The 24,818-nt window shown below is 37.4% G+C and overlaps 1 protein-coding gene across 2 annotated transcripts in view; it reads right to left on the bottom strand.

The window, feature by feature from the left end:
* Nucleotides 1,134-24,818, bottom strand: part of MRPS28 (mitochondrial ribosomal protein S28) — a 99,253-nt gene continuing 75,568 nt past the window's right edge. Inside the window, exon 4 of one of the 2 annotated variants that reach the window (XM_021088528.1) lies at nt 1,134-4,822. In XM_021088528.1, the coding sequence (XP_020944187.1) occupies nt 4,654-4,822 (169 nt within the window). In that variant the 3' untranslated portion in view covers nt 1,134-4,653. 2 annotated transcript variants of the gene reach the window in all.

Raw genomic sequence — 24,818 nt, 5'->3', positions numbered from 1 at the left:
GTGGGTCCATTAGTCTTGGTTCTACTCTGAAGGTCTGTGCCACAGAGCAAGATCAAACTCAAAAGCATGTTTCAGCCTCTGTTTGCTGCCACTAAAATCCCATTGGCCAAAGCAAGTCATATGTCTAAGTCCAGAGTCAAGGGATAGGAACGTTGACTTCATCATCACAAGGCCACACTAAGAGTATGCATTTACAATATTACTGCATTGAGGGGAAGAACTGAGATCAATAATTCAATGTTTCAAATAAAAGAAAAATTTTATCTGAATAAGGGTTTCTAGGCCTACAAATGGTTTAAATTCCTAGCCTAAATGATTTCTAATGTCTTTCCAGTTTGAAACACCAGGGATAGAGAGAACATTTGTATATAAAAGGGCAAATCAGCAAATACAGAACGAGGCCCGTTCTCATCAGCAAAGGACTGGGGGTGGTTATAGATTTCATCAGATACCTGAAAGGAGTGCAAGAAAGAAGTTTATCAAGATGCCGCACAATTAAACAGCTTATCCAGCATCAGCTCATTACTTATTATGACATAGCATACTTTTCTTACACCCCAAAAGTTGTTTAGGTCACAGATTCATTTAATTCTAAGTTCAAAAATATATTCTAGCACAACAATGTTCACAGCAGCCAAAAGATGGAAACAACTCAATGTCCATTGGTAGATGAATAGATAAGCAAATATGGCATATATATGCAATGACTACTATGAAATTCTGATGCATGCTACGACATGGATGAACTTTGAAAACATTTATGCTAAGTGGAATAAGCCAGACACAAAAGGATTAATACTGTATGATTCCATTTATCATATAACAAACATTACCTAGAATAGTCAAATTTAGAGTTCCCGTCATGGCTCAGTGGTTAACGAATCTGACTAGGAACCATGAGGGTGTGGGTTTGATCCCTGGCCTTGCTCAGTGGGTTAAGGATCCGGCGTTGCCGTGAGCTGTGGTGTAGGTTGCAGATGAGGCTCGGATCCCGTGTTGCTGTGGCTCTGGCGTAGGCCGGTGGCTACAGCTCTGATTAGACCCCTAGCCTGGGAACCTCCATATGCCATAGGAGCGGCCCCAGAAAGGCAAAAAGACAAAAAAACAAAACAAAAACAAAAACAACAACAACAGAATAGTCAAATTATTTATAGAAACATAAAAGTAAAAAGACAATTATGGGGAATGGGGGCAGAGAGACAGGGAGCTATTGCTTACTAGATACAGAGTTTCAGTTTGAGATGACAAAAAAGCTCTGGACAACACAGAATATACTTAAATATAATGATTGCACAACGAGAATGTACTTAAAGCCACTGAGTTGCACACTTAAAAAGTAGTTAAAATGGTAAATCTTATATTATGTATATTTTACCACAACTTAAAGGAAGGATTTGCTTCATAGAAAAAAAAAATACATATTCCAAAGCTAAATTCAAATAATAGGGTAATCTATACCACTGTATCTTTCTACATGATGGGTAACTAGAGTTCACCATACTTAGAGTAATGAAATCTGAGGCTAAATAAAAATGAAACTGCCAAGGGCTGAGAAACTCTTATGACATATCTATATTTCAAATAAAATTAGAAACCTACAAAGATACGATAAACCCGTCATGACTGAAAATTCACTTATTTCAAGTTTATGTTCTTGCTCAGAAAACCAAACGACAAATCAGAGCTGTAGTTTTTATATGTCGCACTTGGATGTTTGAAAAGTGTGACCCAAGCATAAAGACACACTGTTCAGATCTTCCTGAAAAAAAAAAATAATAATAATAAAGGAGGTGGGAGGAACCTTCCAGAGGTGACAGATAGCGTGATGTTTTCACGGCTGTATGCTTCTCCTCAAAATCGTTGTATACCTTAAATTTGTACAGCTTTTCACATGTTGATCATGCCTCAATAAAGTGGTTTAAAAAAGTACAAGAGTCTACTTGAGTGTAGCTCATAGACAGCCTCTAGCTGCTGTCCCTTCATATCCAGCCCGGTGTTCAAGCCGAGGTGATACCCGGGGCATCTCCAATGATGGAGCTGGGTGGGAGGACGAGAGAGGACATTCCTACTCATTTTGGGATGCTTCTGATGGATCATCATTGTTCTGGGGCAACTGAACTATATAATTTGTGAAAAATAATAAGATGTTTATAATTCAAGGGTTTTTTTTGGGGGGGTTTGGGTTTTAACCGGCTTCCTCATGGATACTGGTCAGATTCGTTTGCCCTGGGCCACAACAGGAACTCCAGATTTTCAAGTTTTTATCTTACACCCAGACCTCTCCCATGAATTCCAGACCCATGTATCCAACTGCCTGCAGAAGATTTCCACTTAGATGGCTAACAGGCATCTCAAATTTAACAGGTCCAAAACTGAGCCCTCATAGTCCCCTTCTAACCTGCTCCTCCCTTTTCAGTTAAAGGCAACTCGGTTCTTTAAGTTTCACAGGCCAAAGAACCTTGGAGTCATCTGTCCCTCCTCTCTTTATCACATATTCCATATCCAATGTTAGGAAACACCATTGTCTCTACCTCCAAAGTATAATGAGATCGCAAGCACTTCTCACCACCTCCACTGCTACTCCGCTGTCCAAGCTGCCATCATATTTTGCCTGGATTGCTACAGGTCTCCTAAGGTCTTGCACTGCTGCCGTTGCTCATCTTTAGTCCACTCAGCTGGAAAGGGATCTGGTGATATTTTCAGATTTTAGTCTGCTATGCTCAGAATCCTGCAGAACCCTCCACCCCAATCAGTAAATAGATGCCAAAGTTCATACCAGGTCCTACAAAGCCTCCCCCACTTCTCTAGGTTCATCTCCTATCCCTCCTTCTGCTCATCTACTATTGCTTAAATGGGACAGTTCCTTAAATGGGACAGGCACAATCCTGTCCTTTGTACCAGCCATACCCTCTGTTAGAATACTCTTTCCCAGGGCTCATGAAACTAGCACCATTAATTCCTTCAGATATTATTCAAAGGTAAATTTCCAGTAACTATGAATAATGGCAGTTGTTAAATAGACTTACTGTGGTGATCATTTTATTATATATATAAATATCAAATCATCATGGTATATACCTGAAACTAACATAATGTTATATGCCAATTATGCCTCAATTTAGAAAAGAAGCTCTTAAAGAGCTTTTTCTAAATGCTGTATCAGTGGAAAAATAAAATCTTATACATCAAAAAAAGTAAATTCTTCTGAAGCCTTCCATTGACAACACAACCTAAATTTCAATCTGTCACTCTGATACCTAATAATCCCATTCCTTGCTTTATGTTTTTGAGATACAAATGAGATACAACATTAGCTTGTGGTATACAATATAATGATTTGATAGTTGTATGTAGTGAGAAGTGGTCACCAAATTAAGTTTATTTGACATCCGTCCTATTCGCAGCTATGAATTTTTTCCTTGTAACGAGAACTTTTAAAGATCTCTTGTATCTTTCAAGTATACTATGCAGTATAATTAACTATAGTCACTGTATTGTACATTCTATCCCCATGACTTATTTACCTTGCAGCTGAAAGTTTCTGCTTTTTAACCCCCTTCACCCATTTGGCCCATTCGCCCTGCCCCTGACCCCTGTTCTACAACCACCAATCTGATCCCTGTACCCATGAGCTTTTTCTTATATTTCACACATAAGTGAGATCATATGGATTTATCCTTCTCTGTCTGACTCATTTCATACTGCACAATGCCTTCATGGTCCATCCATGTTGTCAAAAATGGCAAAATTTCCTTATGCTTTATGGCTGAATAATATTCCATTGTGTGTGTGTATCTCACAGTTTCTTTACCCATTCATTTGTTGATGGACACTTAAGTTCTGTACCTTGGCTATTGCAAATAATGCTGCAATGAATTTGGGGGAGCATATATCTTTTCAAGTTAATGTTTTCATTTTCTTTGGAAATACCCATAAGTAGAATTGCTTATCATGTGGTAGTTCTATTTTTAATTTTTTGATGAACCTTCATACTGTTTTCCAGAGGGACTGCAGCAATTGACATTCTCATAAAGAGTTCCCCTTTAAAACTCCACATCCTTGCCAACCCTTGTTATTTCTTGGCTTTTTGATGACAGCCGTTTGAACAGATATGAGGTTCTCATTGTGGTTTTGATACATGTCCCTGATGTTGAGCATCTTTTTATGTACCTCTTGTCCATCTGTCTATGTCTTCCTTGGAAAAAATGTTAATTGAAGTCCTCTGTCCTTCCTGCTCTATTTTTGTCCTTGGCACACATCACGGTCCAACATACTACATATTTTACTTATTTGTTGTCAATTTCCCCTAGCCAAAGGTAAGCTCTGCTGGGTGGGCAAATTCTGTCTAATTTGTTTACTGCTATTTCTTTGGTATTTAGAACAGTGTCATGAACATAGAGAGCACTCAAAACATATTTACTGAATGACAGGATTTCTCAGTGCACTTTACACTATCCCAATCAAAGGAAAGAATGGGTATAAAATAGGGGGAGGGGAGATACAGCTAAAGAAAATTCTAACAAATAAGGGCTATAATTATAGCTTCCATTTATTATGCCTTTCAATCATTTACTCATAATTGTCTAATTGCATTCTTGATGAATAATACCTGGGTTCAACAAAAAAGGAGGGAATGCACTAAGCAAAGTTCTTTTATTTTTCATGACGTTCCTCTTTTGATTTTGAGTCTTTACTCTCCTGGAGTCCTAACAGAACTGCATCAGCTTCTAGGATAGTTGTATCTGTTGTTGCTCCCAGGAACCTAGATGTGAGTTCAAGATCTAATAGTCGCAGTCGGACTCTGGTTCCTTTCTGGTATTTCCTAAATAGTAAGGGAAAAAAAAAAATGCCATTAATTCTGTATGTCATAAAATGAACAACTAGTTTGACGTAAAATCCAAATTCTAATTTTAATTTGTGTTGGCTCAAGGTAAAGAAATTAACACTAGTACCTGAGAAATAGTTGTTTTTGACAGAAAAGCTATTTAGCTGTATCAGAATTTTCACCTCAAAGTTGCCTTTACAGATTTTATAACCAGAATAAAAATGTATTCCAAACTGAAATTCAAACAAATCCGTTCTTGAAACTGACATTTATTTTAATGTCATTCATTTTTAAAGTCAAAGAGTACCAAAGGGAAAAAATGTTTTCAGAAACATTTTGTCTTCTAAAATTAAAATCTTCTTTTAAAGTAAAAGAAATTTTACAAACAGAAAATGGAAAAAAGTCTAAGTGCAAGGTACTTAGTATTGCGGATCTACTGTAATTAAAGGATAATGCTGGCTATGACATGCATGATGGCTCAATTTGGTCAACAAATATTCAAGTATTTTATAAAACCAAATGAAAACTGATACTTATATGTCTTTTTCCTTGATCAATTATTTCATGAGTTTAATATCAAGATTATGAAAAGGTATTAGACAGTGAAAATATCTCTACTGAATGAAAACCACAGATCTTTTAAAATCTAAACTATATACCTTAAGTACTCTAATTTTAACAGTGAAATTAAAATAATTTTATATAAACAGAAAATGAAGAAACAAAGTTCTCCAAAAGAGAAAACCAGCAAAGGAAACCAAAAATAAGACAAAAAGACAACATACAGAATGGGAGAAAATAGTTTCAAATGATGCAACCGACAAGGGCTTAATCTATAGAATATACAAGCAACTTATACAACGCAACAGCAAAAAAGCCAATCACCCAATGGAAAGATGGGCAAAAGACCTGAATAGACATTTTCACAAGAAAGATGTACAGATGGCTAACAAGCACATGAAAAAATGCTCAGCATCACTGATTATTAGAGAAATGCAAATCAAAACTACCATGAGACACCACCTCACACCAGTCAGAATGGCCGTCATTAATAAGTCCACAAATAACAAATGCTGGAGGGGGTGTGGAGAAAAGGGAACCCTCCTGCACTTTTGGTGGGAATGTAAGCTGGTATAACCACTATGGAGATCAGTATGGAGATACCTTAGAAATCTATACATAGAACTACCATATGATCCAGCAATCCCACTCTTGGGCATATATCCAGAAAAAACTTCTTAAAAAAGACATATGCATCTGCATGTTCATTGCAGTTCTATTCACAATAGCCAAGACATGGAAACAACCCAAATGTCCATCGACAGATGATTGGATTCGGAAGAGGTGGTATATATACACAATGGAATACTACTCAGCCATAAAAAAGAACAAACTAATGCCGTTTGCAGCAACATGGATGGAACTTGAGACTCTCACACTGAGTGAAGTAAGTCAGAAAGAGAAAGACGAATATCATATGATATCACTTATATCTGGAATCTAATATAAGGCACAAATGAACTTTCCACAGAAAAGAAAATCATGGACTTGCAGAATAGACTTGTGGTTGCCGAGGGGGAGGGGGAGGGAGGGGGGTGGTTGGGGAGCTTGAGGTTAATAGATGCAGACTATTGCCTTTGGAATGGATTAGCAATGATATCCTGCTGTGTAGCACTGGGAAATACGCCTAGTCACTTATGATGGAGCATGATAATGTGTGAAAATAGAATGTGTACATGTATGTGTAACTGGGTCACCATGCTATATAGTAGAAAAAAAAAGTTGTACCGGGGAAATAACTATTTTAAAAAATAAAAACAAAATCTAAATATATACCTTAAGTACTCTAATTTTAAAATTGAAATTAAAATAATTTTATATAAACAGAAAATGAAGAAACAAAGTTATCTAAAAGAGTCACTGGAAAATTATTTTGGTAGAACATACAATGAAGAGTCTCCATATAATGTTTGATTAGGTATTCTGAAGGAAGTTATAGGTGGTTCATTAAGTAAATGTATAGGCTATTTGGCTTTTTATTTTTAAGTTTTTTTTTTCTGACTATAGGAGGAAATGTGCTTTTGTAAAATCTGGAAAATCATGACGTTAGTCACATTTCCTAGTTCTATGCGCATGTATGTGTATATGCGTGTGTATATTTATGTTTTCTATCTGACAGCATAGATATTTTCTGCCTTTGTTTAAAAAAATTAGAGATATCCTAGAATATTAATTAAGGTATAGTTTTGTATTCTTAGAAAACAGCAATTATAGAACATATTTCATATAAATTAACCACAGGAGAATAGGGTTAGTTCTCAGACGAGGTAAAGCTGAACACTATTTTCTACATTAGTTGGAGCTGTAACCTGTGTTCTAGTGGATCTTTCCAGTTGTCCTCACAGCACTACTCATAGTGGTTCATTTAATCAGCTTTGATTCAGGCTGACCCTTCTCCCTACCCTTGTCTCCTGCAACATACAATTAGTTATTGTTTTGTTCATTTTCAAACACATATTTCTTGAGCTTGGTCCTTTAAGTCTCCTGATCCTTAGCTAAAGGTTGAGGTATGACAAGATCCCTCCCAGTCTCCTCTCACTATGGGCTCCACACTGCTCTACTTACATGGATATGGCCTAATATCCATTCCCACACTTCTACTCCTCTGCACCTTTGCTTCTGTTGCCAGCACAGCTTGGACTTTCCTTCTCAATAAGTCCTATTGATTCCTAAGTATCCAGGTAGGATGCATCAAATGCAGCTCCCAAGAGCCTCATGTTTCTCTTACTAGAATGCAGATTCTGTCACTGGAACTCCCCAGGAAGATAAAGATTTTGTAGTCATAGACTTGGATTCAAATCTGAACCCTGATACTACTAGTTGGGTAGTCTTGAGAAATCAACTTTCTCAGAACCTCAATTTCCTTACCTATAGAACAGATTTTGACCCTTCACAGGTTTGCTGGGAGAGTTGAATGGGATAATATATTGATTATATTATCAATCATAGTAAGCACAGCAGAGTAAATATAAATGTCAGTGCCCTTGATTTAGCTGTACTGGTTATCTATGAAAATCTATGATTTCTCATTAGACTCTATGCTCCCCCAGATCTGGCACTGTATTTCCCTCTGTATCCTTCCAGTGCCAATGCAGCAGATACTCAAATGTCTGGCAGCAAATTAATTAAGGAGATGCTTACTGACAAAAGCCACCACACCTCACCGATTATCTAGACTTTCTGGAAAATTCTCTTGGTTTTAGCAGCTGTGTGGCTTGGTTTATTTACTTAACCTCTCTGAAGTTTGCTTGGCACAATGCCTGGCACACCATAGCTAATAAATGTTGGGTTTTTTTTTTTTTTTTCTCTTTCTATTGTTCATAGTTAGCCTATTTCTTTTTACTTATTTTTAGGAGTATTACTCACAGGTGCACTATAAACTAACCATGATGAAGGGGAACAGTGACTTTTTATAAAAAGAATTGAACATTCACAAACATTTGGGACAACATTTCTCAGCATAGTAACACTGAAGGTGAAGCTCTTGGTGTAGACGGTTCTGTGTCATATAAATGCTAACGATCTCCTGTTAAAAAATAAAATAGGGAGCTCCCATTGTGATGCAGCAGAAACAAATCCGACTAGCATCCATGAGGAAGCGGTTCAACCCCTGGCCTCACTCAGTGGGGAGAAGATCTGGTATTGCCATGAGCTGTGGTGTAGGTAGAAGACGAGGCTCAGATCCTGCATTGTTGTGGCTGTGGTTATAGGGCGACAGCTACAGCTCTGATTGGACCCCTAGTCTGGGAACTTCCATTCGCCAAGGGTGTGGCCCTAAAAAGCACAAATTAATTGGTTAATTAAAATAAAAAACACCATGAATGATCAGTGTGCTTGGTAACTTATGGAAAGCAAAACTGTCCTATTTTTAGGTCCCATAGCCTTTAATAATATGAGGGTTTTGCCGTCATCTCTAAAAATTAGGGAAATTCTAGAAGTTACCCAGTTAGTTGGTAAAGGAGATGAAAAGCCAACTGCAGGCCTTTATGTATGCCAAATGAATGAAGAATTATCCACATACACATACTGTGCACTAAACAAAACACTTCTAGAAGATTCTCGGACTTCTGCTATCTGGAAGTAGCTGTTTCTATTTCCCTGGTACCTAATTTTCACTCTGCATTATTTCTATGATATCTTCCCTAGCAGACTATAAGCTGGTTAAGGGCATGGCTGGAATCCACATCTATATCTCCTGTGGTATCTGATGTATACCATTCACTCAATGGAACCTTTTATGCTGTGGTTTTTCACTTCCCAGGACATCAGAAGCACCTGGGGTGCTTATTAAAGATGCAAATGAGGGAAGCAACCCCAGAGAGTAAGCTGGCAAATCTGAGGTGGGAATTGGGCATTTGACCTTTTATCAAGCTTCCCAGGTGATTCTGATGCAGTCTTCTCTGAACAACATTTGAGAAATATCTGGCCTAGTGTTGTATACAGAATATAACATCCTACACACATACACACACACAGCCAGTAAAATGAGGACCTCTGACAGAACTTTGTGGTCACCATTAACAGCCTTCAGGTGAGTAATTAAGATAAACAAACAAAAAGAAGTCAGGCAATGACAATATATAATTGCAAAATGCACCTAAAAAGAATCGCTTGAAGAAAGCCCACTCACAGCTGGTGGGGAGGGAGGGCTGCCTCTCCCACATACAGACTGTCCTTTCTGAAAAATGACATAGAAACATTAGCATCTTTTGCCCTCAACAGGAACAGCAGCCATACAATTAAAGTGGAATTTATCCTTGCTTTAACTTTGGGACACTTTATTAAGGGGAAATGAAGAAATAAGTAATGTATTTCTGAGAACTCCATTTCTGCCAATGTAATTGGAGGTGAACCTTCAGTACCACAGTCTTTGATAATCACTTATTACTACTTAGGCTTCCCATTTGGGTTTCCATTGTTCCCCATAACAAGATTTAAAATGAATATGCCAGTAAGCTCTTTAAGCTCTTTCCCAAGATTGTTCATACAGTCGTCTTTTTTTTTTTTTTTTTTGATTTTGGCTTCATTGATGTATAATTGACATACAAAAATTTGTAAGATACTTAAAGGGTACATCATGGCAATTTGATATACTGTTTCATCATAAAAGGATTCCCCGAATGGAGTGATCACATCCATCCCCTCACATAGCTGTTTTTTGGTTCTGTTTTGCTTTTGATAAGAACATTTAAGCTCTACTCTCTTAGGAAATTTCAACTATACACCACATTGTTTTTAACTATAGTCCCGTGATGTACGTTAGGTCCTCAGACCTTAGTAATTGAAGAGCTGAAAGTCTGTACCCTTTTACCAACTTCTCCTGTTTTCCCCATCCCCTGGCAACCACTTTCTACTGTTTCTATGAATTTGACTTTTTTTTTTAACTCCACATATAAGTGATACCATGCAGACTTTTGTCTTTCTCTAGCTGACTTATTTCACTTAGGCATGCATAATGCCCTCAAGGGGCACTCATGTTGTCACAAAGGGCGGGACTTGGTTTGGCCTCTGGAAAAATTTTGTTCTCTCTCAGTCCCAGTCTAAGCCTAACAACTCTACTTCTTGAGATGGTTTCTTTTTAATAATAATAGTAATAATAAGAAAAGTTTTTGAGAATTCGTGTACCTGACACTGATCTAAGTGCTTCATGTGTTATACAAGTCAGTCTTCACACAACCCTATTCAGCAGGTACCTCTGTCATCTCATCCTAAGAAGTACAAGAGGTGAAGCCACATGCCAGGATTCAGGCTCTTGAAGTCTGGCTCTAGAGCCTTTATTCTTTATTAATGTTTTGTAATGAAATAATTTTCTTAAGATTTTTAAAAATTTTATTGACGTGTAACTGACTTACAATGTGGTGTTAATTTCTGTCACATAGCAAAGTGACTCAGTTTTATACATTCCTTATGATATACAGTTGGACCTTGCTGTTTATACATCCTATACATGCTAGTCTGCTTCTGCTAATCCTAAACTCCCAATCTGTCCCTCCCCCTCCCCCTTGGTATGCAGTTCCTAAGTGGTCATTTTATTCAAAGGTTTTGGCCTAAGTAAAAAAAAAGCCAGAAGAGGCAATGTGGTGGTTAGGAGTGTGGACTTTAGAGCCAGAGGACTAGGTATGTGCCCAGTTCTGTTGCATAAATATGCAACTCTGAGCTAGTTACTTGATCTCTCTTTTTCAGCTTCCTCATTTGTAGAATGGGAATAACAATTATGCCTTCTCCTAGGTTGGTTCTTATAAGCATGAAATGACTTAGCATCTTATAAATGCTTATCAATGTTAGCTATCATCATCAATCACTACCACCACCATCACAATCAAAACAAACCCAGTGGCACCTGATATTTCAGCCTTGGCGTGATGGAGAATACAAGAGCACTTCTAGATATAATTCCAAGCTACAATTAAATCAATAAAGGATTCCTCTAAAAGGTAAGCTTTGGGATGGAAAAATTTCAATAATTTGTTTTGACTCAAATATGACGTATACAATTGTGTAGACATTCTTCCCTTAAAAATGTATTAGAAATGTTCTACAAAAAAAAGAAAATATCTGGACTTCCCGTTGTGGCTTAGCAGTAAGGAACTGGACTAGTATCCTTGAGGACGCGGGTTCCATCCCTGGCCTTGCTCAGTGGCTTAAGGATCTCGGCGTTGCTAAGCTGCAGGTCATAGACACAGCTTGGGTACTGTGTTGCCAATGCTGTGGCTGTGGCTGTGGTGTGGGCAAGCAGATATAGCTCTGATTCGGCCCCTAGCCTGGGAACTTCCATATGCCATAGGTGCAGCTCTAAAAAGCAAAAAAAGAAAACAATTTCTTTTACAACGAACATTGAATTTCCCTTGAGGATGTGAGGCAAAATAGCACTGAAAAAAAGCAAGTAAAATTCAGAAAACTACACACTTAACAGTCCACATTGCCCAGCAGTAATCACAATACAACTAAAAACAAGAAAATAGAGTATAAGGTCAGTCACAAAAGGGTCACAGTGACTTATCTATTCTAGTATTCTTTTTTTGACAGTGCCTCAAGAAATACTAAGAAGCAGGTAGAGTTACCTAATTTTACCTACCTCCTATCACTTTTCCTTTTTTAATTCTTGATGGAGTTAAGCCAGCAATGAATCTATTTTTAGCACATACTATTTCTTGGAAGGGGAAGATGATCATTTTGACAGGCTCATAATTTGTTCTTGCAAGAAGCATTTTTCAGCTTCTTTTTAAATTTAACATTTCAATATAGACTTAACTTCTAATCAACCATCGCCTTTCTTCATAGACCCAACTCCATCTTCTCTATGTTTTCGTTCTATAATGAGGTTGTATTGTGCTTTTATTTTTTCCTCATTCCTTTGATTATATGTCTGTATTCTTTCTCTAAAAACTGCATAAGTGCTCATAAACATAATTTTGCTACAATTTCAAGAGGTTCACAGGCTACCTGAAGGTAATATATGGACCTCTAAGGTTAAGAAATTTTCTTCTAGATTTTAAGACTTTTTTCTTCAGGTAAAAGAAATGGGTTCTCATTCTGTCTATACAACAACATGACCTTGTGATAATTATTTCTGTTGTTTTATTTCCAATGTATTTCTTAAGGAAACCTAGGTCTTCAATGAACAAGCTCACTGGGCTACTGTTCACAGCCACATAGTTGGCAAGTGGTAGGGCCAACCTTCACCACAGCCTCACTTTCCAATGGAGATAGGACAAAAGTCCATGACGTATGTAAAGAAGGATTTTTTTCTTTCATTACCCCTAGTTACTTTTTTAAGCTTAACCCTATTAGGAGTGAATAAAGGCAGGTGTTAAAAGAGAATTAGGTCCACAGCAGTGTAATATTTTCAATTTAAAAAATACAGAAAGGAAGAGGAAAGGGATAAATTAGAACTTTGGATTAGCGGATACAAGCTACTATATATAAAATAAACAACAAGGTCCTACTGTTTAGCACAGGGAACTAGTATTTAATACCTGTTTTTTTGTTTGTTTGTTTGTTTGTTTCTTTTTGTCTTTTTAGGGCCACACTTGTGGCATGTGGAGGTTCCCAGGCTAGGGGTCTAATTGGAGCTGTAGCTGCTGGTCTATACTACAGCCACAGCAATGCAGGATCCCAGCCTTGTCTGCAACCTACATCACAGCTCATGGCAATGCCGGCTCCTTAACCCACTGAGTGAGACCAGGGATCGAACCAGAGTCTTCATGGATACTAGTCAGATTCGTTTCTGCTGAGCCATGAAGGGAACTCCCATATTTAATATCTTATAATAAACTATAATAGAAAAGAATATGAAAGAGTGTATATATGTATAAGATCACTTTACTGCACACCAGAAACACAACACTGTAAATTTACTGTACTTTGACTTAAATAATAAGTAAATAAATAAAATTAAAAACATGGTAAAAGGTATCCAACAAAGGAACAGGCTTAAAGTGACTCTTCTTACAAAGCTGAATGGGTCCACCATCTTGAATATTTATACCATAAAGCTTTATTTATACCAAACTGTGCTAAATATGTTCAGGGGTGCTATTTGGTTGTCACAATAATCAGGCTGACATTTTGTAGGGTGGATGGGATGGAGACCTTCTGTAATGCACAGGACTCCTCTGTACAACAGAGCTGCCCTGCATCGGTGCTAGATACTGAAAGCAGGTGAAAAACGTGCTTATAATTATCTAAGTCTAGAATTCTATCTGCTAAATATAAAAAAGAGTCTTTTAAAAATGAGTTTAAGTGTATACTAAATTTCGAAGAATGTGATTACTGTAAATTGATGGAAGTCTGACTTTGTCTAGAATGTTAGCAAGAATGTTGTTCACTATTTCAGAAAATCACACCGCCACAAACAACACTGCCATTTCAATTTTGTATCTTGCTACACGGGCTACACATAACTTCTTCACGGTTTAAACTTTGGCTTAATCTTTGCATTGGGAAGGGATCAGTCTCCTCTACAGGTGCTAACTAAAAATATATGATTTATCTTCTCACCTTTCTGTGAAATGCATTGATAAAAACTTAATTAAAATATTAGTAATATTGATAATACCAAAACACTGCTGCCCAACAGAACTTCCTGTGATGACAGAAACATTCTATATAATGCGGTCATTGAGCACTTGAACTATGGTTAATGTGATTGAGGAACCAAGTTTCCAATTTTATTTAAGTCTCTTTTTTTTTTTTAAGACCGCATGTGCAGCATATGTAAATTCCTGGGCTAGGGGTCAAATTGGAGCTGCAGCTACAGCCTATGCCATAGCCACAGCAATGCCAAATCTGAGTTGCATCTGTAACCTAGGCTGCAGCTTGTGGCAATGCTGGATCCTTAACCCACTGAGTGAGGCCAGGGGTGGAACGTGCATCCTCATGGACACTATGTCAGGTTCTTAACTCTATGAGCCACAACAGAAATCCCAAATTTTATTGAATTTGAATTAAATTTAAATAGCCACTTGACAGTATAGCTCTAGACAATTTCAAATTGATAATGATGGAGTTCTCGTCATGGCACAGTGGAGACAAATCCGACTAGGAACCATGAGGTTGAGGGTTTGATCCTTAGCCTCACTCAGTGGGTTAAGGATCTGGCACTGCTGTGAGCTTCAGTGTAGGTCGAAGACATGGCTTGGATCTGGTGTTGCTATGGCTCTGGGGTAGGCCAGCAGCAACAGCTCCTATTGGATCCCTGGCCTGGGAACCTCCATATGCCGTGGGTGCGGCCCTAAAAAGGACAAAAGACAAAAAAAACCCCAAAAAACCAAATTGACAATAAAAATAGTATGCATACTTGTCCTACAATATGTAATACTGTGGGAGACAGGCTAGTTTTACAAGAAAAATAGCACTTAGAAATAATTTGTGGTAATAAATAGCTATTAGCAGTTAGATCCAGCAATAATAAGTCATCAGATCCATGTTTGCTATTCCTAACTCTTAAAATATTTGCTTCCTTTTTGTTACTTTCTGTATTTTTCCTCAAATCTGTGTGACATTGTACTGGACATACAGTAACAACAATCTTTTAGATATTTAGAGGTTAAAACAAAATTCTCCATAAAGATAGCATCCTCCATGTTACAGATAGAAAATTAAGATACATGGAAATCACTTGCTTAATACCACAAAGTTGTATAAAAGGATTCAGAGTTGCTTTCCTTGTCCTTTTCTTAAGTTGTCAGTTATCTCTGACCTCTTGCAAGAACTATAAACCTAATCCCTTTAGGGGTGATAAGAAGTTACCATTTCATGTGGTCTCATAATGTCTTCCCTTTGAAATATAATGTAAGCCATGGTGCTGCCATTTAACTCATTATTTTCATTGCTCCCTACTAGAAAAATTGTTACTTTCAGTGGTAACAAATAATTAATTAAATTACCAGAAAAAAATCTCCAGGGCATTATTCAATGTTGACTATTTTTTACACCTGTTTTTTATTAAGAAAAAAACCCAAAAACTCAGACATCGGCATTCTGGAAATGCTATTTTTCATATGAAAGCCACTGAATATTGCTGTCATGAAAGCAAATAGGATGTCTCCAATGAGCATGGTTCAAAATGAAAATAGCCCGTGTTTTCACTGCTTGGTATGTTTCTTTAACTTCAAGTGCTTGCCTCTGACTGATCTCTGCGAACTCCAGCCTAAATGGATTCAGTCCCCGCCTCCACTGGGGCTGCTCTCTTTCACTGAGCACTTTCACAGACCATATGCTATAGTAAGTGAGCCTGCATGTCTGAGCTGTTTAGGAAAAGGGCAATTAAATCTGCTTTTGCATTTCTGTATTAAGGACATGGCTTAAAGACTTTCCTTTGGAGAGGTTTTTGACACTCTTTCCACAGACATTCTTTAACATCTGTCAGTGCATGCTGCTAATCATTCTCTTTAGACTGAAAATAGAATCTCTCTGATTAGTTCTTTGAAATACATATATTAAATAATACAAAGTCCACAAACACAAGATTTGGGCTGAACCTCAATATCGAGAGAGAATCTTGTGAGGGATTCTGTCTAAATTAGTCAATTTAGCTATCTTGCTGCAATCATAATTCTCATAGGTTTTAAAAACAGTTCTTTTGAAATCATTAACCATTTAAGTTTTCACCTCAATAAGTTAGGATAGTTTAGAACTCTTTCTGATTTTCTCACAAGTTTTTATTTAAAGCTTTAAGACTTTAGAAGTAAAGTTTTCTTTTTTGAAGAGAAAAAGCTAAAATATTTCTAATGGTTCAGTTAACACCTATTTGTTTTTTCTAATTCATACAAATGTTCACAGTAATGTTGATCTCTCTGTGAAGCCAGTGCCTTGTCCCTGTGTGTGAAAGAGTGAGAAAGAGCAAGAGCACTGCTCCTGTGCATGAGGGAATCTGTGTACTTTGTGCTCTAAATGAACTGTCTGGGCATCAATTTCTTCACCTTTGAAAACAACATCACCTAAAGAACAGACTTAAGGTCTTCTGCAGTTCTATGAGAATGAATTCTACTTTTATACAATTTTAAGCACTTAAAAACTGAGATAGAGAGCTCTTAAGGGCAAACTGATTAAACTCTTAAGGGCAAACTGATTAAATTGCATACAAAATGCAAAATTTTAAGACTTTTTATTAGTTATATAAAATATTATTGTAGTTTTAAATATTCAATTAACAAGTAAACTTTTATATGCAGAGTCTGCTGTATTTCAGATCTGTATTCCTTTATCAAAGTACCATCCTCTATGTTTCCTTGACCGTGTTTTCAGCCTATTGCTTCCTTCTGCTCAGTTTGTAAGGTGCCTATCAAGGATGTCTTGTCACCATGCTATCTATACTGTATTATCAAGCACAGCACCCATAGTTAACAAAATAAAGGTAGAGAATGCTCATAAAGTTCCAGAGCTCCTTGGCATTTCAAGTTATTAAAATTAAAAATATAAATCTTAAAGTCCTAATTTATTATCCCAGGCCACTAGATGATGTAAATGGAAAACAAAAATTATTATGATCATAACTTCTGCTACCTGAATTAGCCCTCTGAAAAAAACAAATGATTATCTCTTAAAAATACTACACAGAATGTGCCTATCAACTAGGCCAAAAGAAACGCCTATCAACTGGCAACGGGCAATCTACATGCCTTCATGGAAAGAGGCAACAAATATTGTTCATAATACAGAAATGCATTTCCTAAAGTTGCAATTATCCTAGATAAGGATTTTAATCTTTTTCTGCAATTCTAATATAAATGTATGATTACGTTTTTCCCTTAAACCAAGTTCTTTTTAAACCTTACTTTGCGTATTTTGTGCCACCACAAGCAGAAGTTTTGTCTCTTATTCAAGTAATGATTTATTCTGTGAAATGTAAAAATGGAACATTTAAAAACATCCCATAAATAATTTCACCTTTCAGTAATGTGGAATATGCATGTAATGTAATATATTACATATAGCATCAATAATGAGTTAAAATCCTTTCTCAGAGTTAAAAGAATAAGATGGGTCAAGTCTATTTCTATAAAACAAAAATCCAAGACAGAATAGTTGTTGCTGGTTAGAATATGTGTATATATTTGGAGGGGACAAAAAAAAAAAAAAAAAAATCCAAAGGAAACAGAAGGAATAAATGCTTTCGGGCACCTGAGATATGCTTGATGACTAGCATTAGATCACAGCTGGGGCCAGAATGACAGCATCTAAGCAAAAAAGGATACATTTTGTGGCATATGCAATTTTTATTTTATGAGAGAAGGAAATACATACATTTATTGCCAGAGATAAGTTTTGTTACTGTAGAACAGAGGAAGGAATATGGGCTTTAGAAAGTTATTGAAAGGTCTAGGTTTGCCTGTGAGTGAGTACAAGAAATTTACCTTATGTGGACTGTTTATTCATCTGTAAAGTGAGGGTTCAATACAGAGCGACTGGCAAGGTTGATGTGATACCTAATGTATTATAAGGTACGGGAAGTGCCTGACACATAACACACACTCAGTAAACAGTGTGTTATTATATAATTTTATAATATTATAAAATTCACTGCCTTGATAATTATATAAAGCTTAACTGAAAGGATAATAACTTCAAACATAATTTTATTAAAGACAACTAGAATACCATACAAATAGGCAGGTCTGATGGCAATCTTAAAAATATATAAGAGAAGTAAAAAGAAAATAAAACTCATTGAAGGGCTTCTTGGAGTCTGAATCTGGGGCTGAGAGAGGAGAATAAAATCCAGGGGTTACTTTTTGATTTATAGGGACAGACTTGGTGACATTATAAGGAACTCTGAGATAAAATACAATCAATTGTCTTTGGAAGCTTTTCACAATTTTTTCTTTTTTTAAAAAAATATTGATGCCCTGGGTCCAACCAAGACCTACTCCATCAAAATCAATAGGGTAGAGCTGGAGAGTCATGCATATTTAGAAAAAGCTCCTCAAATGGGACTGGTTCAAAAAACATTGGCTAAAATGTTCATAAATTATATTCTCTAACTCTTTGTCTCAAATTCCAAATGAGTGGTTCATGGCAGTTTGGGGGCCAAGTTGAATCCTGCTCAATTCAAGTTTTAATTTCCCTAACAAGGCATGCAGTGCAGTATAGATATTACATAGAAGGTCAAAGTTAGAACTACATGTTTTCAATATCAAATATGAAATGAGCAAAGTTGTTATTCCACTATAAAAACTGAAAAGATTAAACAAAGGGCTAGATCATTTTAGGTAGGCCATAGAAGGATTACTGCAGTTACAAATATATTTTCACGACCAAAAAATTTCCAAAAAGCACACACAGTGCTTGAAAACCTAACACTTGCTAGCATATAACACAGCAGTCAAATTTAGCTTGAGAATTGCCTTATGGCAGATGTTATCTCCTGATTATCCTGTCTCTAAAATGTCCTTAATAATGTCCTTCAATGGCAGAACCTCTGTCTCTAGATTCCTAACACCTGCACTTTTGACTACATTAAGGGAATAGAAGACTTCTAAATTCATTGGACCAACACATTTTTAGAGTTTCCTTTCTTTTAGTCTTATTTCTGTCTCTCTGAATTAGTTACTTATTAAATAAGTTTACTGAATTTTCAACAAATATCTGCTCAACCAGGGTAAGGGGATACCAACAAGAAACAGCGAAACTATCCTGCCCCCTCCCAATCTATGGAGGCAAAAATGGAGTGAAAAACCATCCTTCAACCAATTCCCTCAGTGGGATGTAGAACTAATTTAGCAGGTCAGTCCTGATTTCTATGCCCTTTCAACAAGAGATGTGACTGTATCAAATGCCTTTTGGAAGTCCAAACACTTAAGAGATTGTTATCACAGTGGCCTAAGTGGGCTGAGAGGGTCAGAGAGAGAAAAACCTTTCATAAAAGAATCAGAACAATGTCTGCAGATTTCATGCAATCTACAGTGTTTTAAATAGAAGGACAAGACCCAGTGTCCCTGAGGTGGGGGGATGAAGTAGGGACCTCGTTGAGGAGGCAGGGGTGGAGCACAGACTCCCATCACATGCTGACTAGAACTGAAGTTAGGTAGGTTTTAGGAAGATCCTCAAGGCTTGGACTAGAGCATGTGACTTGACATTTATAGGCCCTGATTGGTATTTGCCCTTGGCACCCCCAAATCTGAGTATATGCATTAAACACTCTAGTTCTTGCCCTTTATTAAAACTGAGGACAATGAAGCCTAGAGAAGTACCGTGAAATTAAAAAGAAAAAAGAAACCAACTATACAATTTCAGAAAAGCAAGTAGTTTAAGGGCATTACATGCGATAAAGTGGTTTTAGATCATTGCAAGCTCAATAAGTCACCAATGTGGTTTTATTTCCCAAAAAGTTAATGTAATTTAGGCTGAATTAGCACAAGTATATATTCCACATTATATATTCCACATAATAATTCCAACCTCCTTTCACTTTTCTGATCATGTCTACAGAACTGTCTGTCTAAAAGAAGATGGTGAAAGAATCTTGCATTATGTGAATGAAGAATTAAGGGAAGGAGGGCACTTAGCAGGTTGAAAAAAAGGACCTCTTACATGCCTGAAGAATTTGAAAGGCTTTAATATTAAAGAGGTCACAATATTTATTTTTGTGCATCTATTTTATGTGTCTCCAAAAAGTAGAAATAAGAAGTTACAGGATGGCAGACTTAGCAGATTTCAGTTTAATATGAGGCAGAACTTCTAACAGAGTTGGCATGAAAGGGAACTGGTTGTTTTGTACATCCGTGGAAAAAAATCAGAATTTTCAGGATGGATGACCACTGCGGCAATGACAAAGTCTGAATTCAGTAAGAGCTAAATTCGATGATTTCGAAGATTCCTTCCATAGCTAAACTTTTATGATTCTATGACTCAGAATACTTATTAGGTCTTTCACCATTAGGAAGCATGAAAACTAGAAAGCAAGCTTAAAAGATTGGCCAGTCAGAAGGCAGGTCAGGTGTACAGTAAAACACTTTAAATCAGATCATTTATAGTCTCCCTTTCATCTCTTTCAGACCATGAAGTACAGTCACTCTCAGTAATGACTTACCACAGTCTTGACTTATTTCCAGATAGCAATATCCATTAGGCATGATTAACTTCTTCATTAGGCTCAAATCTGAAAATAGGTGATTCTTGATGTGACTGCTAAATTGATGTAACTGCTAAATGGCCAGCTAAATTTTCGGATAGAATACACACCTGATTCACTAGAAAAAACAGATGTTTTACCCCTTCTATTTGTCATTTCCCTAGGTAGGCAATTTCTAAATTACCCTCCACTTGGATACAAATGAGAAAAGTGACAGAGAGGCCAAACAGAGTTAACCTTTTTTGCTACCTATGGTACTCTCATTAATAAATCTATGTTAACGTGATACTTTTGAATTTCACTCTATAGCACTGCACTACACTATAAATAACAGGCATCTGATAAACGTTTGTGGAAGACTACCGTGAATACTTACGCTGAAGTGCTACACAAAACTTCTGCAACTGGTTCTGTAAACTGGGAGTCTACTTAAGTAGACCATGGGGGCATTCCACTGCCAGTTGTGTGTACCTTAACCTGGCTCCCAATCTTGCTGAATTCATTTATTTTAAATCCTGAGCAGAAACCTAGTGTTGACAGTACGTTACTCAGAATGCTGCAGGTACTCCCCAATCTGAGTCATTCCTATCAGAGCAGGGGTGTGACCGCACAGTGACTAAGGGGCTTATATTCAGCTGGCTGATGATGTTTTGGCTTCTGATCTGAGAAAAGAAATTGTTTCTGAGCAGACTGCTGTCTCTAGGGTGACTGTTCTAAATGCTAATCGGGTAAAATACTGTCAAGAGTCAAATGTCTTTGGAATAAAATTCTGCCAAAAAAGAAATATTACACACTCTAGAGTTTCTGGATCAAAATCAAAGCATCTCTTTATGATTTAAAATTGTAAATAAAAGCTTTTTTTTCCTTTTATTTGGTAGGAGGTTATAGCTATTTCCTTGGGATTAGGTAATATTAATTTAGAACTTTTGCTACCCAGAAACAACAGTCCAAAAATATGAACATTCCAAAAGAATTGTGTTAGGTTAGCATTTTAATTAATATTAGCATCTCTGAATAAACTCTTACGCTTTTAAAATAAAACAAAACGGGGCAGAATAGTGATTAAATTTTTTCCTTCACTATTAAAAAGGGGATTAGTGGTCCCCAATAAGACACTCAACTTTGATAAGCATTCATTTCCCCTCTCAACTTCCATTTTATAGAGATTACTTGTATCTAGCTTTCCTCGTCCATGTAGATGGACTTCCTAAATCAGTGCCTACAAAATGAAGGGTAAAAAAAAAAAATCTCAAGATCCTAGACCTTTTTAAGTTGCCAAGAAAAGGTGAATGAACAGCAGAATTCTGTTCAGAGAGAATATATCATGTCATATTAATAGCTAAAGAAAGCCATAGTTTGTTTAGCTATTAAACAAACTATGATCTTAGATCATGGATAACAAATTGACAGTTTGTGAACAGTTCTGTTCCTAAATTTACTCATTTTATGCGAACAACTCTGTGATCATTATGTAATCTTGGGCAAGGTTATCTTTACTGTAAAATGCGAATCACCACAGTACTTACTTCCTAGGATTGATGTGAAGACTGTACAAGACAGTGCATATATGGGACTTAGGAAATGCTCAGTGGCAGTCTAATCAGGACAGGGTTTGATTTAACAAAAAAATTGCGCCGGCACATAACTAGCTCTGTCACAATTAACACAGGTCTGGCTGAAGGGCTTACTGGGGATGGCAAAGTGACTTGGCAGAAGGGCTGATGCCTATTGGGTATGGATAGTAGTTGACAAGAAAGTTTTCAAAGATGTCTTGTTCAACTTTTTTTTTTTTTGCTTTTTAGGGCCTCATTCCTGACATATGGAGTTTCCCAGGCTAGGGGCCTAATCAGAGCTACAGCTGTTGGCCTACACCATAGCCACGGCAACACCAAATCCAAGCCACGTCTGCAACCTACACCATAGCTCAAGGCAATGCCGGATCCTTAATCCACTGAGCGAGGCCAGGGATCAAACCTGATCCCTGTTTGTTAAAACAAGAAGTACCACGCTTACCTCGTGGTAACTAGTCAGATTTGTTTCTGCTGTGCCATGGCGGGAACTCCAGGGTTTAACTTTTGATGGGTGCCAATTGCTAACCTACTAAATAATCAGCTAGACTTCCGAGGAAGTTGTTTCTAGGCCCTACAGGGCCTTATTTTGTTGATGGCAGGACCTATGTGACTAAGGATATAGGAAAAGAACATGATCCCTGAGAAAGATGGGCCCAGCATGAGGGCTTGCCCTGGGTCTGGGGCTCCAAGCTGTCAATCTGTTTATTGGTTTATTGGCTCATTCATTCACCAAATATTTCTTATAGGATCATCTGTGTCAGGCACTGTTCCAGGTGCTATAGTAACCAATGTACAAGAAAGACAGAGTTCTAGTACTCACAGAGCTTACACTATGGTAGGGAGAAAAAGACAATAAACAGACGGGAGTAAGTGTTAGGTAGAAAATTAAAATAAGGTGATATGAGAGAGAGGGATGATATTCAATTGCGTGGTGAAAGAAGGAATTTCTGAAGAAGTGACATTTAAGTGGAAGCCTAAATGACAAAAAAGGAGCTGTGCAAGGATGAGGTCAGAGCATGTCAGGCAGAGGCATAGTTAGTTCAAAGGCTCAAAGGCAGGAACAGTTGGTCTGTTTAAAGAAGCAAGAGAAGGCCAGTGTGACTAGAAGAGGACTGGGTGACGGAGACACCAATAAAAGGACCGCAGAGTGCCTCAGACCCTAGTGGAAAGGGTTTGGGTTTTATTTTAGGGAAATGCATGATCAAATTTCTGTTTTTAAGATCATTCTGGCTACTCTTTGGAAAACAAACTTTAGCAAACAAGGATGGGGAGATGCTGGGTGGGGAGGTCTGAGGTGCTAATTAGGAAACTTATCCAGGAGCAAAGGCACTGCAGTGAGATACAGCTGCGGGCACACCATACTCCAGGCTCATAGCAGCCAGGTCTAATTCCACTGATACAACACCGAGTGTCTTGGTTGTCATTCATTCAGGATGACAGTAGAGCTGGGCCCAATCCTTTAACACACTGCTTGTATTCTTTTTAACAAACAATTTATGCAAACGTAGAACCATGTATGGCACAGCCTGGCTGTCAGGTCCTCTGGGGTAGCCAACTGACTTGGAAATAGAGTTGAATCCTTATGAACATAAACAGCAATTAAAGTTTTCAAAGATGTGTGGTGGGATCTGGGGAGGTAGGACTTTTGAAATTTTCTGAAGTTATAATCTACTCCTACATTTGCTTGTTTATATAAGTGTGTATTAGCGTGCTTGGGTTGCCATAACAAAATACATAGACGGGATGTCTTAAGCATCAGAAATGCATTTTCTCATAGTCCCAGAGGCTAGAAGCCCAAGATCAATGTTCTGTCTGGTTTGGCTTCTGGAAGAGACTCTCTCCCACCTTGTAGTGCCCTCTCACTGTGTCCCCTTAAAGCTCTTCCTCAGTGTGTACACAGCAAGAGAGTGCTCACAAGTCTCCTCTTTAAAAAAAAACCATTCATTCATTCACTCATTCAAGTTGCACTGCAACATGTGGAAGTTCCCAGGCCAGGGATCAAACCTGCACCACAGCAGTGACCCCAGCCACTGTAGTGACAACACTGTATCCTTAACCTTCTAGGCCACCAGAGAACTCCACCTCCTCCTTTTATAAGGACACTGATCCCACTGGATTAGGACTCCACCCTATGACTTCACTAATCTTTGTTACCTCTTTATAGGCCCTATCTCCAGTAAAGTCATATTGGAGGTCAAGGCTTCAATGTATGAACTTTGGTGGGGAAAGGACACAATTCAGTCCACAGCAATGCATTACTGCGAATTCCTATTTTGTGCAATTACACACAAATGTTAAATTTGTTTGAAACACATATTTATTACCATTATATATATCAAGGAGATATTCAAGATATGAAGAATAAGCCTTTCATCTCAAGGAATTTAGAGTCTAGCAGGAGAGAGAAACGATTACAATGAAATGCAGGCTACACTAGAGGTAGTATATGTAAATGCAAATAATTCTATTAGGGAAAAAAATGTCAGGGAACCATAAGGAGAAGAGCTGACAGTTGGGGTAAATTTTATGAGTGGGAATTCACCACCAAGGCAGACAAGAAAATCCAGACGTACTTCAAAACCCAGCCTTTATGGAAAAGATCTTCCTCTGACTCCAGCCTGAAGACATATATGGTTTTACTGAGTTTCAAGAATAATTATTGTTTGCACAGTTCCCTTGGCCATTAAAGTAGTTCTCTGAGATACAGCTTCCACCATTATCTTCAACCATTGTTACAGTCTTTCATTATCAACAAGTTTTAATGAGTGCATGGCTAGGTTTCTTGAAA

The sequence above is a fragment of the Sus scrofa genome, chromosome 4 (genome assembly GCF_000003025.6).
Source record: "Sus scrofa isolate TJ Tabasco breed Duroc chromosome 4, Sscrofa11.1, whole genome shotgun sequence".
NCBI classification, from domain to species: Eukaryota; Metazoa; Chordata; class Mammalia; order Artiodactyla; family Suidae; genus Sus; species Sus scrofa.
This window is presented reverse-complemented; position numbering and strand designations above follow the sequence as displayed.